This window comes from Olea europaea, chromosome 18, assembly GCF_002742605.1.
Source record: "Olea europaea var. sylvestris chromosome 18, O_europaea_v1, whole genome shotgun sequence".
Taxonomy (NCBI): domain Eukaryota; kingdom Viridiplantae; phylum Streptophyta; class Magnoliopsida; order Lamiales; family Oleaceae; genus Olea; species Olea europaea.
This window is the reverse complement of record NC_036254.1, coordinates 19,698,419-19,714,409: the sequence shown is the minus strand read 5'-3', so window position 1 is coordinate 19,714,409 and position 15,991 is coordinate 19,698,419. Positions and strand designations below refer to the sequence as shown.

The window sequence follows — 15,991 nt, the reverse complement described above, 5'->3', positions numbered from 1 at the left end:
GCTCGCTCAATATATTTTTTTATTTTTATGAAAATCACCACTATTCCATAACTGATATTAACCAAGGATTTGATGGGATTTTTTTTATTAGAAAATATTCGAATTATTAGTATCATTTTCAATAAAATAGAATATGATATTATTTTTCCTTTGACTATTTAAGTTCAATTAAAGTATATCGTTCACACCATAAATAATAATAATAACAATAATGATAATAATTTTTTGTTATTGTGGCGCAGTGGTGCTAGACAGCTAGTGGGGAATTGGAAGAGAAAAGATCTTACTCGCTCAACTCGCGCGTGATACAACATATTTCCAGTGGCTCTGTAAGTGAGAGTGAACGGCTAAGGTCACGTTTGGGAATTGAAAATCCAAAAGACAAACATAACCTTATGGACTGACCGTCCTCGTCGGGATCTGAGAAATTGACCTCTGTGCTGTGCACGAACATTTTAACACGCATTTAAAGCGCATTTTTACTAACAAACAGACCTTTATCAATCCTTTTATTATATATTTAAATAAATAAAAAAAAAAAAAACTTTTCTGTATAAACAGATTTGTAGCTAGTACTTTATTGGGTGTTGGTATTAAATGGAGAGGCGTAGGACGAGGTGGGACCCCTTTGTGGGGACCAAGTCTGGCAAAAGGGCCCCACTTTAACTCGCAAAACGACCCACATTTTTAAATGCAGCTGCAAAGCACACAAATCAGCAATTTCCAAGTCCCAATTGCAGTTTCTGTGTTTCTAATCTTTAATTATTACAGAAACGAAAAGAGAGAATCTTGAAAACAAAGGGAAAAACAGCTGTTTTTGCCTTGTAAATCTTGGTTCTTCGTAATTGTGTTTACACTTATATTCATCCCTTTTGTTTCTTTTACTCTTTCTATCTTACTCAAAACAAGTATGGAATAAAGTGGAAGAGGGAAAGAAGGAATAGAATCAAAGAATAAAGGGTTTTGCTTTGTAAAGCTACAATATTGAAAACAGAGGAAGGGTTTTTGCATTATGGGTTTGAGGATTACAATGTGCAGTCCAATTTTGCTTGTCGTTATGGTGTTATTGAGTTCATGTGTTTCTTTTGGGGAAGCCTCTGTTTCGTATGACAATAAGGCCATTAATGTAAATGGGCAAAGGAGGATTCTTATATCTGGATCCATTCACTACCCAAGAAGCACCCCTGAGGTATATTCGTGAAAATGTACTTCAAAGAATTTTTTGGAATGGCATTTTTTTTTTTTTTTTAAACAAGTTTTTTGGGCATTGTAGATGTGGCCGGATCTTATTCAGAAGGCAAAAGAAGGAGGGTTGGATGTGATCCAGACTTATGTTTTCTGGAATGGGCATGAACCTGAACTCGGAAAAGTAAATAAATTGTATTAGCATTTTTCATGAATATTTTCAGTTATTTATTTTTATTTTCACTTTTTGGGGGAATTTTTTACTAATTTATTTTCTGATTTTGTAGTATTATTTTGAAGAGAGGTATGATTTGGTGAAGTTTATTAAGCTGGTACAGCAAGCAGGGCTTTATGTTCATCTTAGAATTGGTCCCTATGCTTGTGCTGAATGGAACTTTGGGTAATTTTAGAGAATGCAAATGGAATTTTCTATTTAGAGGGGAATAATAATAATAATTTTTTGGGAAAACGGTTTTATGCTGAGCACTTTCCTTGTTTCAATCTAGGGGTTTTCCAGTTTGGTTGAAGTATCTTCCTGGGATTAGTTTCAGAACCGATAATGGACCTTTTAAGGTTAGTTGAGTAATAGCTTGACATTTGAGTTTCCATTTTAGTCAAATTTATTCCATTGATTTCTAATTATGTGCTTTGAATTTCTGGTGTCTAATATCTTTCACACAAAGGCTGCAATGCAAAAATTTACAACCAAAATAGTGAATATGATGAAATCAGAAAAACTGTATAAATCTCAGGGTGGTCCAATTATTCTATCTCAGGTAGTCCTTGTGCTCTGTTTCATTCTGTTTTCCCATGTTCTGATTTCCAATGCTAAGCCTATGCGCAAAAAAGATCCACAAGATATTCGGTGTATGGAAAGAAAATAAAATGGAAATGTGTGTATGTGACAGATTGAGAACGAGTATGGACCTATGGAATACGAACTAGGTTCACCTGGTCAAGCTTACACAGAATGGGCCGCCAAAATGGCGGTTGATCTTGGCACTGGTGTCCCATGGGTCATGTGTAAGCAAGATGATGCCCCGGATCCCATTGTGAGTTCGATCACTTTTATCAACATCATTTTTTTTATGTTCTTTCTCTTTCTTCATATTCCCATTTTTTAATGGTTATGGGGTCGTGTTCTCTCGTTCTTAGTGGGCTTCCTATGTAACAGTGTCTTGTCCCCTAATGTGCACAATAATATTTGAATCCTGGTTACCCTGCACATGGCTTTGCTTCTTCACTTTCTCGCGCCAATCTGTATTACTGTATTATTATATAATCTGACCTTTGAATCTTGGCTATGACTAAATAATGGCCATGTTTCTCTGTCTTTCAACTTTCAATTTCCACCCATTGTGTTCTTTTAAATAATAGTTTCAACTTGATCCTGTCAAAGGATGTAAATGAATTAAAAAATAATTTAACTACATCAAGCCGTAATCTAAAATATTCTTAATAGTTCCTCGAGCTTCTACTTGAAAAGATAAATATTAATATCTATTGAAATATGTTTATAGAATAATCTGTCTTGATATCCTACTTTAATGTTAATTTTTATTGCCAGATCAATACCTGCAACGGTTTCTATTGTGATAACTTCTCTCCCAATAAGGCTTATAAGCCGAAGATGTGGACTGAAGCATGGACTGGCTGGTAATCTTTAAACTGTTCTTATGACTAGTGATTTTATCAACTTATTGCATCTATACTTTCTTATTAGGGTCAGAATATTCGTAGGAGAGTTTTTTCTATTCATTTTATCAGCAGTTATATCATACAAGACTTTTTATAGGTTTACTGAATTTGGAGGTCCGGTTCCCTACCGTCCAGCTGAAGATATGGCATTTTCTGTTGCAAAATTCATACAGAAGGGGGGATCTTTCATTAACTATTATATGGTAAATTGACGGGTCAATGAATTTGTTACTGAAACCAATTTGTAATAGATTTGCTAAATGTCTCTCTTCTTTCCTTTTGAGCAGTATCATGGAGGAACAAACTTTGGCAGGACTGCTGGTGGTCCATTTATTGCAACTAGTTATGACTATGATGCACCTCTTGATCAGTACGGTATGCACACAGGATTATGCTCCTAAGATTATTTCTTGCGTTAAATAATAAGCTTAACATGGCATGCATGATTCGTCCTGTGTATTGTGAAATAACAATACAAATTCAGTCCCACACCAATCATAGTTTGCCATGTCTTTTCAGATTGCCACCTGTTGTTTGATAAAAGAAGCAACTCTTATAGTTTTTATGTTACCAAGTCACTATCACCCCCTCAATATTATTGGATTTGTGGATTGTGATTGTCACACATGGTGCCAAATTGACGGTAGAGGATTGATCATCACATCGATAGGTAAATGAGAACTCGCGTGGATATGTTGTCAAAAAATTAAAGGCAAAAGGTGGTTAATATACATACAAGCACCTAATGTAGCTGAACTATGTACCACAAGCAGGTCCTTGTTTTCATAAGACAACTGATCTCGTGCTATAATTTAAATGTCCTTAAAAAGCCCAATGACACTGGTTGTTTCCTATTGCTTATCTGCTGCACTGGTTTTCTGTGGTTAAATAAGCGTGCATCTCACAAAATTTTCTAAATAATAGCCTGCTTATCAGCCTAAATAATGAAATTCTCTTTGTCGTGTCCAGGATTGTTGAGGCAACCTAAATGGGGTCATCTGAAAGATCTTCATCGAGCAATAAAGCTGTGTGAGCAGGCTTTAGTATCTGCAGATCCTGTTGTTTCACCACTTGGAAACTATCAGGAGGTTGGACACATTTTTTGTTCTCACAAATACTAGCCCTTGTCAACAATGAAAATTTAATTTCAAACTGTACCTTTGTTTTGTTGTTTAGGCTCATGTTTTCAAATCCAAGTCTGGTTGTGCTGCTTTTCTTGCAAACTACAACCAGCATTCATTTGCGAAAGTGTCTTTTGGGAATAAGCATTACAACTTACCTCCATGGTCCATCAGCATCCTTCCCGATTGCAAAAACACTGTTTATAATACAGCAAGGGTGAGAAAAGTCTCTTCCATTAAATTACCTATGTTAGTTTTTTTTACTGGAAGAAACCCTGAGGGATAGTTCAGTGGTCAGGCCTGGGTTTGCTCCTCAATAGTCACCAATTCGAGTCCTTTCAGGACCCTGTAAATTTCAGGGTCCCGTGGGATTAGCGAGGTGCACGTAAATTGGCTTGGACACTCACGGTCATAAAAAAAAAAAAGTTTTTTTTTTTTTACTGGAAAAGTGTCTCAAATGCCTTAAAAAAGCTCTTGTAGTTTTAAATTATTACATGATAAATAAAAATTAAATCAATCTGAGTTTTCTCACGAAGGTTGGGGCTCAAAGTGGACAAATGAAGATGACCCCCGATGGCACAGAATTTTCTTGGCAGTCGTACAATGAAGAGACAGCAGCATCATATGAAGACAATTCATTTACTACGGTTGGACTATTAGAGCAGATTAATACTACCAGAGATCGGACAGATTATTTGTGGTACACAACAGAGTAAGTTCTGGTGTAACTTCATAGTGACTTGACTTGCATTAACATTTGAAAAAAGAAATCACCTGTTTTCATTTTTAATATCTTTTTCCTTCTCTGTTTCTTTATTCAGTGTGAAGATTGATGATAAAAATATTTTTTTCTTATCTTTTTCCTTCTTTGTTTCTTTATTCAGTGTGAAGATCGATGATAGTGAAGAATTCTTAAGAGGTGGGGAGTTGCCTGTTCTTACAGTCTTATCCGCAGGCCATGCTCTGCATATTTTCATCAATGGTCAATTGTCAGGTTAGTGGTTATTTGCATCCAAACAATTCTAAATCTTGTTGGTGCATCTACGGGTCACTAAATTTCTCTACTTTATTTAATCATTTTATTAAGTTCTGATCTCCGTGGGAGTCTTTCAAAAGATCCGCCTGAAGAAGTTAGTGTAATCGCTTCAGAAATCACCACAGCAGTATATTTTTTTCTTCTCTTGGAGGATAAATTTTGGAAATGTTAAGAAAGTGTAAAAGAGTATAAATGTCTTCTTTGACAAAATGAAAGCTACTTTAGGAGCTTCTTGTGCTTTAGAAATTAATAATTAGTTGTTAGATTGCTGCTAAATGGTTCTTCATTGTATTCATCTGTATATATATTTTCCGCCACAGGAACTGGCTATGGAAGTCTAGAAAATCCCAAACTAACTTTCAGTCAAGGTGTAAATCTAAGAGCCGGAGTCAACAAAATTTCGCTGCTTAGTATTGCTGTTGGTCTCCCGGTCTGTTCTCTCTCTCTCTCTTTCACGCACACAGCTACCCATGCATGCACGTGATCTTTTTTTCTAGAATATCGATAAGTCAAGGAAATCCAAGTTTGATACTATTAGACATTGAGTGGATGATAATACGCTTATACACGCTTGTTCATGCACATGAACTCAGAATGTTGGTCCCCATTTCGAAACTTGGAATGCTGGTGTTCTTGGCCCAGTTTCACTTAGTGGACTAAACGAGGGGAAACGTGACTTATCATGGCAAAAATGGTCTTACAAGGTAAGTTTTAGGATATTCAAAAAACATTCTCATTTCTTCATCTCTAAAATTACCACCATTTTGTGGACAGGTTGGTCTAAAAGGAGAAGCTCTGAGTATTCATTCGCTCAGTGGAAGCTCTTCCGTCGAATGGGTTGAAGGTTCCTATGAAAAGCAGCCATTAACGTGGTACAAGGTGAGTGTGTTTTGGTCAATTATTCTGTCTTTTGTAGCAACTGAATGATGATGACTCATTTGAATCCAGATTTTAGATCCACTTACACGTCCTAGTTGTTTTTGCTCGCATTTTTACTGAAGCTACCTAGCTGATACTCCACTTATATGTTCTTTTTTCCAGTCTACTTTTAATGCTCCAGATGGGGACGGGCCTTTGGCTTTAGACATGAATAGCATGAGTAAAGGCCAGGTGTGGATAAATGGTCAAAGTATTGGACGCTATTGGAATCAGTATTCTTTATTCAGTGTGAAGATTGATGATAAAAATATTTTTTTCTTATCTTTTTCCTTCTTTGTTTCTTTATTCAGTGTGAAGATCGATGATAGTGAAGAATTCTTAAGAGGTGGGGAGTTGCCTGTTCTTACAGTCTTATCCGCAGGCCATGCTCTGCATATTTTCATCAATGGTCAATTGTCAGGTTAGTGGTTATTTGCATCCAAACAATTCTAAATCTTGTTGGTGCATCTACGGGTCACTAAATTTCTCTACTTTATTTAATCATTTTATTAAGTTCTGATCTCCGTGGGAGTCTTTCAAAAGATCCGCCTGAAGAAGTTAGTGTAATCGCTTCAGAAATCACCACAGCAGTATATTTTTTTCTTCTCTTGGAGGATAAATTTTGGAAATGTTAAGAAAGTGTAAAAGAGTATAAATGTCTTCTTTGACAAAATGAAAGCTACTTTAGGAGCTTCTTGTGCTTTAGAAATTAATAATTAGTTGTTAGATTGCTGCTAAATGGTTCTTCATTGTATTCATCTGTGTATATATATATATATATATTTTTTCCGCCACAGGAACTGGCTATGGAAGTCTAGAAAATCCCAAACTAACTTTCAGTCAAGGTGTAAATCTAAGAGCCGGAGTCAACAAAATTTCGCTGCTTAGTATTGCTGTTGGTCTCCCGGTCTGTTCTCTCTCTCTCTCTTTCACGCACACAGCTACCCATGCATGCACGTGATCTTTTTTTCTAGAATATCGATAAGTCAAGGAAATCCAAGTTTGATACTATTAGACATTGAGTGGATGATAATACGCTTATACACGCTTGTTCATGCACATGAACTCAGAATGTTGGTCCCCATTTCGAAACTTGGAATGCTGGTGTTCTTGGCCCAGTTTCACTTAGTGGACTAAACGAGGGGAAACGTGACTTATCATGGCAAAAATGGTCTTACAAGGTAAGTTTTAGGATATTCAAAAAACATTCTCATTTCTTCATCTCTAAAATTACCACCATTTTGTGGACAGGTTGGTCTAAAAGGAGAAGCTCTGAGTATTCATTCGCTCAGTGGAAGCTCTTCCGTCGAATGGGTTGAAGGTTCCTATGAAAAGCAGCCATTAACGTGGTACAAGGTGAGTGTGTTTTGGTCAATTATTCTGTCTTTTGTAGCAACTGAATGATGATGACTCATTTGAATCCAGATTTTAGATCCACTTACACGTCCTAGTTGTTTTTGCTCGCATTTTTACTGAAGCTACCTAGCTGATACTCCACTTATATGTTCTTTTTTCCAGTCTACTTTTAATGCTCCAGATGGGGACGGGCCTTTGGCTTTAGACATGAATAGCATGAGTAAAGGCCAGGTGTGGATAAATGGTCAAAGTATTGGACGCTATTGGAATCAGTACAAAGCATCCGGTAGTTGTGATACCTGTAATTATGCCGGTTGGTTCAATGAAAAAAAATGCTTAAGTAATTGCGGGGAAGCTTCTCAGAGATGGTAAGAAAATCTTCACTGCTCCACCATATATCTTATATCGAAGATGCTCAACTAATCGAGGAATGATTTTTTTCTAGGTATCACATTCCTCGTTCCTGGCTCTATCCAACAGGAAATTTGTTGGTTGTTTTTGAAGAATGGGGAGGAAATCCTTATGGGATCTCTTTGGTAAAAAGAGAATTAGCAAGTGTATGTGCAGATATATTTGAATGGCAGCCAACATTAGTGAATTGGCAGATGCAAGCATCCAGGAAAGTCAACAAACCACTGAGACCAAAAGTTCACCTCTCGTGTGATCCTGGTCAGAAAATCTCGTCTATCAAATTTGCTAGCTTTGGAACACCCCAAGGGGTCTGTGGAAACTTCCAAGAGGGAAGCTGTCATGCATTTCATTCCTATGATGTTTTCGAGAGGGTATATTTACTGATCTTTTCATGAATTTATTCATACCTGCTTTAAAGCAGAGATCTAAGAATCGGCCTGACCCGGTTCAACCCAAAAATAAAATAATAATAAAATAAAAACCAGGAACTAAGAATCGGGTTATAACTTAAACCACATATTAATATTCAGTTGATAACCGGTGAACCAGCATATTCCAGTTTAACTGGCCGTGGTTTGATTGGGTTATCAGGTTGCTCTTTAACTAAAATGCTTCTTTGCATCTGATATATGGATTGACCTTTGCACTGCTTCTTGTTTTAAATTTTGCAGTATTGCATTGGGCAACAATTTTGCGCCGTACCTGTAACGCCCGAGATCTTTGGAGGAGATCCATGTCCGAACATTATGAAGAAAGTTTCCGTAGAGGCCATTTGCAGTTAATCCATGGCCAAGCCAAGACATTATAAGGGTTCGACCACAGTTCTGTTTCCTCTTGACACGAGTCGCTGGATGTTTTCTTTTCTCGAGGTAGTTGTTAGACTTCTGAGTTCATCTCAACCATTTCTTTGGCTTTGCTGGGGGTGAAGTTGTACATATATGCAACACACCATCTGTTCCAAAGCCCATACAAATTTCCAAGATGATTGCAGAGGAGATAGTGTATGTATAATAGTTATTATGCTATTTTGGGCTGCATTTGTAATCATTCAAAAGTTTGGGGATCAAGGGAGGGATTAATTAGCATGCAAGATTTGTATCATTCATTTGCAAGAAAGCAATCATTTCATTTGCTTTTTCTTTGCAAAATGCCTGGAGTTGTATTATTATACTAATGATATATCAAATTTGGTCTTTTACAAGGATAAATCTAATAATTCTTTGGAAGGGCCCAAATATTTTTTTATCTTGTCTTTCAAGTTAGCAAACTAGAGAAGATGACAAAAAGGGTATATTCTATCAGGGGTCCTAGACTTTCATAAGTGTTGCACTATGTCCCTGAACTATCATTTGCTGCACTTATTTTCCCACCTTTTAAACCTATTCCAATCGTGTACCTAGCTAATCAAAAAGATTGGTTGAACATAAATGACAGTGTTACATCATGTGATATCATATTGAAAGGGTAAAATCGTCAAAAATATTTGTTTATTCCAAATTAACACTTTAACTCTCACCCTGTTTGATTTTGGTTATTTTAAACAACACATTCTTCAAAAAAATTAATTTTCCACATTTTTCTACGACTTCCACCACTTAATTAACCACATATTCACAGAGAAACTTTTCAAATAATCTCTTCTCAAAAAATCTTTATCCAACAAGCGCTTCATTTACAAAATTAGAATAGAATAAGATTTTATAATATTAATGAAATATATCTCCTTTCTTTAACTTATCCCTCTCATCACTTAATCGTTTATTGTTCAAATAAACATTCCCGTTCGACGTGCGTAACACAGTTTTACAAGATTGAGGACATGAGTGTAGGAAATGGTAGATTGAAGATGTAAGTGCCGCAGTTACAATTGGTTCCTTGTTCCTTGTGATGGCAGCTGATCTCTTTCTAGAATGACATCCATTTATTTTCAAGCTTCAAGAACTTGGAGCTCACATGGAAATGAAAGCAAAATCTGGCACCTTTGTTGAGAATATGCATGCACTATTCTCTGATATATCATTCCAAGAGTTGCTAGCTGATTATTAGTATTGAATATTGGTTATTTGTTTTTTCATTCGATTACTTAAATTGATTGCTTGTATCAAATAAACAATTTTTTAAAACATAAATATGTATTTTCTTGTGATGAGCAAAATATTAATAAAATTATTATTCAAAATCAAATAGATGAAAATGATTAGCAAAATATTAATGAAGAAATATTTTTGAAATGTAAAACTACATTTTTTTCAGGTCAAATATGAATCGTTTAAAAATAAAAAATAAAGTATTTGATTTGTACAAAGTTTGATTATGCCCTCCTAACTCAATTTCTATGCGTCCGTCTCTGGACATGCGTAACACAGTTTTAATCAAACTGGTAGATTGAAGATACAAGTGACGCAGTTACAATTGGTTCCTTGTGTTTGGCAGCTGATCTCTTTCTAGAATGACATCCTTTTATTTCAAGCTTCAAGAACTTGGTGCTCACATGGAAAAAAAAGCAAAAGCTGGCACCCTTGTTGAGAATATGGATGCACTTTTCTCTGATGTATCATTCCGAGAGTTGCTGGCTTGGGAAAAGGAAGGTTCATTTTGGTTTGTTTCTCGACTTAAATCTCCATTCCAGAATATTTTTAACTGCTTCTTTTAATCTAATTTGTGTTTTTCATGTAACATGTTAATATGCACCAAGAATTCCAAGATAGTAGGTGCTCCTATCTCTGTTTCTATTGATCGTGTCAACAAAAATTTTCCTGCCGTAAATATTTGGATAACTTCCTCAAGCTTTTATCCCAAGTACTGTAGAAGGCAACGAGCTCGTACTGACTGGAATAAGGAACTGAAATGGGATTCTACTCCATCTCCAGATGAAGCAATAACTCCACACTGGGGCCAAAACCATACTCCGGCTCTGGAGAGAGGTGAAACTCTACGTTCGAAACATAATCTTTCTCGGAAGTTTCAAAACTTCTTCTGTAGAAGATTTCACCATTGGAGACTACTAGTATCACTGCTAAACCTGAGGGAAAACACTCACATGTTGTCTAATGTCTCTATATGCTTTACCTCTTCTTTGGAAGTTTATTTTATGTCTTGGAGTTTTCTTGTTCTCTTCGTACTCTTGGGATGCCTCGTCCTATATTTTGTAAGTGAAATCATATGGAACTTTGCCCGTCGAACGAAGTTGACATTGTTGACCTCATTCAACGCCCATCAATCCTTGAGCCTCGACACGCTAACATTATTTTACATAGTTTTAGAAACACTAGTTTTTGATAAAAATTGGGAAAAATTACAAATCCCATAAAATGTGATCGAAAATAAGTTTGAAAAAAAAAATCAGTAAAAGAAATTGGAATCATAAAGGGATGAAGTCGGTTATAATTTGTTGTCACATCTTCGTTGAAAAGTATATCGATAATTACGAAATGAATTAAAAACGTCGAGAAAACTTGACAATATTTATCAGGCTACATTTGCATTGGTACTGACGAATAACAAGAAAAGTTCCAACACAACTAAGGTCACTTCTATTAGAAATTCTTCAACATCTTACAGTCCATGACGCTGATTTTTGGTTTTGAACAAAATCGAACAAGAAAATAAAATACAAGCCACTGGAAAATGAAATGTTATTTTGCAGGCTGGGAAAATTTACAGAGTTTCAAGCTCTTATCCTGCGTATAAAGAGTTACCAATCTAATTGCTCTTCCATCACCATCCTGAAGACATTCTTCTCATTCTACTATCAAATTTCCCTTCATCTTACATCAATCGATCTTCACAGAGGAATAGATCTTCCGAACAAACCAGAAACAAGCACAGAAGCCAATGGTTCCCGTCAACACAAAGAAGGCATATGAAGCAATGAGCATATACCCAAAGTACAAAATGCCAGAAACGAGCTTTGTAATTTCCAACTTAGTGAAGAAGTAAAAAACAGAGTATAAGAAAAGGTACAAAGCCGAGGAACCAGCAGTCAGGTAGGCCCTCCACCACCAATGATAATCTTCACTGCACAACTGGTATCCGTATCTGAATAGGGTCCGATACTGACACTCTTCGAATACTCTAACATAATCATTTTTCTTTCTTTATTATAAATAATATATATTTTTAACTTAAAGTTATTATTAAATAACAAGTACTCATATTTAGAACATTTCAACAAGAAAAATTTATAATAAGTATAAAATTAAATTTAAACTATATAACTGAAAATTTTTAAAAAAAATTAATTTGCATGTTGTCGACATATCGTGTGAGTACTTTTTCGAAAAATTGCATGTCGACAAATCCGACACGGACAGCATCAGAATCTAAAAATACCGAAAACATTTTTCATTAGGAAAGCAAGCATTTGGTGTAATCCGAAACTAGGGATTACTAGAGGCAAAATGATTTTCCAAGTTGGCATCACCCAGAAGATGGTATCAGGCAAGATTAGAGCTAAGACAACCTCTTGAGCAGCACAATAACATCAATTTCCCCAGACCTGCTCTTTTCTATGGTCATTGCAATCTGCCAAGTAATATAGTTGCTATTCAGATCATCCCCATCGATACTTCTTCATCATCAACATAATTATCATGACTAAGCACATACCCGCAATGGCAAAAAACTCATGATACTGTATTACACAAAAAAAAAAAAGAAAAAAGGGGCCAATCCTTGTATCAATTATCATCGAAAGTCAAATGCAGGAAAGTTAAATTTTCTTTTCCTTCTAATGAAGAGTTCATAACAAGGCCACACAGCAGCATCCTTTCCAATCAGATACAAAAGCTACGAACGAAATTCCCCCAAAAAAAAAAAATACAAAAATACAAAAATCAAAACCCTAGATCCAAATCAAATTCACCAAATCACCCAACATATAAACCATAGATCTCCATCAATCAAAACAAAATTTAGGAACAACACAAGCAAGCAACAGAAATGAACTTACTAAGACTAGAAAAATAAACAATTGATCCGAGAAATCAACTACAATATTACTAGATCTAAAGATCAAATAATGCTCAGGTTAAAACAAAGACAATTAGGAGACGTCGTAAGTGTACAAAAGAGACAGAAATACTACTCTTTGAAAATCGCGAGGGGCCACACCGGGGAGATAGAAAGAGTGTACTGTCGTCGAGATCAGAAGAAGGCATAAGTACAAGGTCGTGATCCGACAAAAGTTCCGACGACCCATTTCTCGATACGGATTCCACACCCAGAAACAAGAGCAGAGAGAGAGAGAGAGAGAGCGGTCGAGCGTGTTCTTTATTATGTAGCGACTAGAGAGAGCGAGATTTCCTATGTTGGGGTCGAGATCAGGTCCGTTTCGCCCCTTTAATTTCCATTCTATTATATTTTATTTTTTTCTTCTATTTTTAATTACACAATCTTTAATAAAATAATATTACGCGTAAATCAAAAAAAAATTCTTTTTCAACCACTCAGTTAAAAAAAACACTATTTCACACATTTTCATTTCTACAAAATAGGGGCCAAGTGCCATCACGTTTTATGTGTAATTGAGTTAAAGTCGCATTTTTTCCACCTTTTCTAGAACTTTAAATGGGTTGTTTTTATTTGATGTTTAATCAGGTTCAAATTTATTATTATTATTATTGCCAAAATTTATGGTTATAATTATTGAATTAGTTTTCGTACTTGTTTGGTAATGCTGGTAAGGACTCATAATAAATAAAATACTTGTACAAAAAATGCATTTAAAAAATCTTGATCAAATTAAATTATAATTTAAGTTTTAAGGTTGAACTTTGCTATTTGTACACTGATTTTTGAAAGTTGCATTGTTGTCAAGTGTCAATTGGATAAAAAATTGTTTGAAATTTAAAATATCCAATAGGATAATAATATGTGACAAAGTGTAAACTAAAATTTACACCATAGTGTACATGTAGTAAGGTTTTTTAAGATTTCTAATTTTAACTTCATTCACACTTGTGTCCTCATATTTTTTTATTACATTTTCACATTCAATCTTTCATTAATTAATACATTTAGTTGATTATATTTTCACCTTCAATCTTTCATTACTTAGTACATTTAATTTGATAGTGATTTAAGACTAACCATTATTTTTGCATGCATCAAAACGAAGGACAAACATTTTGTCTCATTTTTTTTTTTAAAATTGGTTTCTTGCTTATTTTAAAATATGATGGAACAAAAACTATTTTCGGGAACAAAATATGCTAAAATGTGACAAAAAGGATGTTGAATACAAAAGGACAATTAGCCAATGTTGATGACCTTTAATGTAATTAAAAAGTGAAAAAGAAAAAGAAACAAAATTGTAGTGCATATGGGTGGATATGGTTACATATGATTTTGGCTCCAAGAGAATCGAACTGAACCATGAACCAACGATTTTTTTATAATGGAACCAAATTATTTTTTTAAAAATATGAAACCAAATTGAACCGAACCTTTCGATTCTGGTTTGATTTTGTTCTAATTTCATTTCTTAAATTTTTAGATTTGTATCATATAAATTAGTAATGCATACCTAAATAAGAATTTAAACATCAAACATTTAGGAAGTTCAAATTTTAATCATCGAGATCAAAAAAGTCACGACTAACAAACAAAATATATTCATAATTTGAATACACCAATCAGTTTTCGTTTTCATACAAAAAACTATTTAATAAGTAATAGCAATAATTCATTAAATTAATTACAGTAGTTTTGAAGACACACCCCTACAATAAAGAATGAATTATCAAAATTTTTATAGTCCATTTCTATAAGCAACATTAATCGTTTAATATTTCATGAATGTTTATTAGGTTTTCATCTATTGGTGAAGAACACACATAACGCATCAACACAATCAAAGTAAAAAAAGAGTTGAGAGACTTTTTAAGTAACTGACCATTTTCATTTTTCGATCCCAAATGACACTCCACTGACTTGATGAAATGCGGTACTAGTATGCTGCGACGTTGTGTAAATTAAAAATGAGTAAATGAGAAATAATTCAATTGAATACAAAATTAGAGTGTAAACAACTAATGAATTATTTATCTCTAATGACCCAAAATTGATTAATAAATTGTATTCAATCAATGGGCTATCTCCAATGAATATAAAATTAGGGTCTCCACTAATTATTATATATAAAATTAAATATTAAGTTTGATTCTGATTTTTTTTCTTTTTTTTGAACTAGAACTAAACCAGAACCAGAACCAAAACTATTAATTTTTTTGATAGAACCGAACCGAACCGCTTGGTTTGGTTTGGCTCTGGTCTGATTTAGTTTGATTTGGCCGTTTTCTCCACCCCTAGTGGTGTCAACATTAATAGTGGTAATTACACAAATCCATAGTTTATCTATTCATAGTTCCCAAATAAGAGTGGAAGTTTAATATTTCACTAATTAGATTTTTTTTTTCATTTCCTAATTAATTTAAAATTATAGTTAAATATTAAAAATCAGAAATATTATAGTTAAATATTAATATTAAATATACATTTTTTATTCTAAACCCTCACACACACTCTCTCTCTCTCTCTCTCTCTCTCTCTCTCCGTTTTCTCCCAGATTGCTCTATCTAGCCGCACACTCCGTCTCTTCAATTTCTCTCTTCCGTTGCACAGCAACCATTCACGGCGTCGTCACCACTCGAAGTGTCGCTGGGCAGAAGAAGTGTGAATCACCGTCGCCGTTCCCGAAGACCAAAGCAGAGCTCGTGTCTGTGAGTAGCATGCGGCGCTCACTGAGCTTCACTTGCAGCTTGGCGCGATGTGTTCAATGTCGACGTTTCTCCATGGGCGCTGCAGATCTTTTTTGTGCAATGGGTGGTGGTGCGATGTTGTGGTTGTGTGCGATGACCGGTGGCTAGGTATGGTGCGATGAGGGGTTGTGTACGATGATTGTGCGATGTTGTGTACGGTGGTGTTGGCGATGAGACGGTGGATCTGGTGGGAACGGTGGTTGCGATTGTAGTGGCGGTGGTGACGTGGTAGATTGTGGAGTTCTGTGGTTGGGCTACCGTGATGGTGAGATGTGGTAGGGATGGTTATGGTGCTGCGGCGGCGACAGTGGTGTTGGTGTGGCGGTGGTGGCGGCGATGGCGTTGATAATTTTGGAGTTGATTTTTTGTTTGAGACTAGTGTTGTTGTCGGTGATAGTGCTGGTGGTTCAAGCGATGGTGTTGTTGAAGGGAGTGGTGGTTTGGTGGTGGTCATGTATTATTTGATTGATCGTGACCATTAAATTGGTTAACCTATGATCAATAAA

At 35.3% G+C, this 15,991-nt stretch overlaps 1 protein-coding gene across 1 annotated transcript; it reads left to right on the top strand.

Moving 5' to 3' along the window:
• The first annotated feature begins 720 nt into the window (after positions 1 to 720).
• LOC111367696 (beta-galactosidase-like) lies at positions 721 to 8,926 on the top strand. Its single transcript, XM_022988700.1, has 19 exons — positions 721 to 1,189; positions 1,274 to 1,369; positions 1,473 to 1,585; positions 1,692 to 1,758; positions 1,869 to 1,961; positions 2,094 to 2,237; positions 2,753 to 2,841; positions 2,981 to 3,086; positions 3,171 to 3,258; positions 3,853 to 3,971; positions 4,060 to 4,221; positions 4,541 to 4,716; positions 4,889 to 4,998; positions 5,361 to 5,470; positions 5,634 to 5,744; positions 5,815 to 5,919; positions 7,477 to 7,682; positions 7,760 to 8,096; positions 8,397 to 8,926. The coding sequence occupies exons 1-19, from the start codon at positions 1,013 to 1,015 to the stop codon at positions 8,505 to 8,507; spliced, it is 2,520 nt and encodes an 839-aa protein (XP_022844468.1). The 5' UTR covers positions 721 to 1,012; the 3' UTR covers positions 8,508 to 8,926.
• Positions 8,927 to 15,991: the final 7,065 nt, after the last annotated feature.

Excerpts from the sequence above, each read along its gene's own strand:
- LOC111367696 (XM_022988700.1), top strand. The coding sequence starts at position 1,013 with ATGGGTTTGAGGATTACAATGTGCAGTCCAATTTTGCTTGTCGTTATG. Across the intron at positions 2,238-2,752 it reads ATGATGCCCCGGATCCCATT|ATCAATACCTGCAACGGTTT; the intron begins GTGAGTTCGATC and ends TTTTATTGCCAG. Across the intron at positions 5,745-5,814 it reads GGCAAAAATGGTCTTACAAG|GTTGGTCTAAAAGGAGAAGC; the intron begins GTAAGTTTTAGG and ends TTTTGTGGACAG.